General features: G+C 40.9%; 1 protein-coding gene across 1 annotated transcript; it reads right to left on the minus strand.

Moving 5' to 3' along the window:
• Positions 1-624: 624 nt before the first annotated feature.
• Positions 625-1,462, minus strand: Ifnb1 (interferon beta 1). Its single transcript, NM_019127.2, is given in 1 exon segment — positions 625-1,462. A coding segment is annotated over 1 exon segment (555 nt). The 5' UTR covers positions 1,391-1,462; the 3' UTR covers positions 625-835.
• Positions 1,463-1,780: the final 318 nt, after the last annotated feature.

Genomic DNA, 1,780 nt, shown 5'->3' on the forward strand with positions numbered 1-1,780 from the left:
GGTTCTGTGTGAACAAAGCTGAGAGGCCAGGAGGAGATAATTCTGAGATGTAGATGAACATGCAGATGTTGAGGAAAGAAGGAACAGATACCCTCAGCTTCCCTGAGAATTGTGAGGAGCAAGATAAAAGACATTTAGCAAGAGTCATGGTGTTTAGAGGCTCCTCATCTGTAGGTCTGGAGGCACATACACATTTAATAATCCTGCTGGAGCAGATCATTTCTCTGATAGCAAAGGTTTTGGGGATAAATAAAGCAGCTGATACGTAACTCTTGGCCACTCCAAGTGCCCAGGCAGGTTCTAACTTTATAAGCACAGAGCCCAATAATAGAGTAGAAGCAGAAGGTACCCCAGGTTCAGAGCCACCTGCTTGTCATTTCCTTTATCAATCCCATAGCAGGTAATGTCACAGTCATTTCCCTGGAAGCTTTAGATTTCCAATTATCTCTTACCTTGTACAATGCACATGTCTTCCTTTGATTTTTAAGTTCTTCAATGCAGGAGCCAGAAACTACACTACTTTTTCTTTCAGGGGTACTTTACAAAGAACCCTTTAACTAAAATGTGTCCAGCAATTATTAACACAGACGACTATAGAAATCAGTAGAAATTAAATTGCAGTTATTGACTTTTGTATTATAAATATTTTATTTTTGAGGTTAAAAGTTTAAATAAAGAGTAGAAAATAATTTAAATTATAAATTAATAAAAATTCAGTGTTTTCCTTTGACCTTTCAAATGCAGTAGATTCACTACCAGTCACAGAGTCAGTCTCTAATGTTTTAAGATTGCCTGCAACCATCACCTGCTCTTGGAGGCATTGGCTGACAGGTCTTCAGTTCTGGAAGTTTCTATTAAGTCTTAGAATAATGGAAAAGTTCCTGAAGACTTCTGCTCGGACCACCATCCAGGCATAGCTGTTGTACTTCTTGTCTTTAAGGTACCTTTGTACCCTCCAGTAATAGCTCTTCAAGCCTAAAGTAGTCGTGGATGTCACCCAAGTCAATCTTTCCTCTTGCTTTTCCTTTAGTATTATCTCCAGAAGCTCTGTCTGTTGATGTAGTTCATCCAAGAGACTTTCAACAATAGTCTCATTCCACCCAGTGCTGGAGAAATTGCTTCTGAAGACAAGAAAGACATTCTGGAGCATCACTTGAATGGCAAAGGCAGTGTAACTCTTCTCCATCTGTGACGGGTGCATCACCTCCATAGGGATCTTGAAGTCCGTCCTGTAGCTGAGGTTGAGCCTTCCATTCAGCTGCCTCAGGAGCTTCTGACATGTCCGAATGCTAGTGCTTTGTCGGAACTGGAGCTGCTTGTAGTCGATGGAGAGGGCAGTGGTGGAGAAGCACAGCAGGAACGCAATGTGGAGGGTCCACCTGTTGGCCATGATGGAAGCTGGGCTGGTGTTGGCTGCTACCTGCACGATGAGGCAAAGGCTGCCAAAGGCTGCAGTGAGAATGATCTTCCTTCATGGTCTGTGCTATTTATAAGGGATGGTCCTTTCTGCCTCAGAGGAATTTCCCACTTTCAGTTCTCCCTTTCAGTTTTCCTCTGTCATTTTTCTCTTATTCTAACAGCTTCTAATATTCATTTTATTTAAGCTCCTGGCTATTTTATATACTATTCACTGGATTAAAATGTATGCAAACTGTAGAGATTTATAAAAACTTTATGCAGTTTCATTAATTACCAGAGTAAAAGAAGAGAAATATCCAGGAAAGAAGAACAGAAAACAGACAACCCTGAAGATAAAAGGACTCTCAAGCAGTCAAAGCAT

The sequence above is a fragment of the Rattus norvegicus genome, chromosome 5 (assembly GCF_021556685.1).
Source record: "Rattus norvegicus strain SHRSP/BbbUtx chromosome 5, alternate assembly SHRSP_T2T, whole genome shotgun sequence".
NCBI classification, from domain to species: Eukaryota; Metazoa; Chordata; class Mammalia; order Rodentia; family Muridae; genus Rattus; species Rattus norvegicus.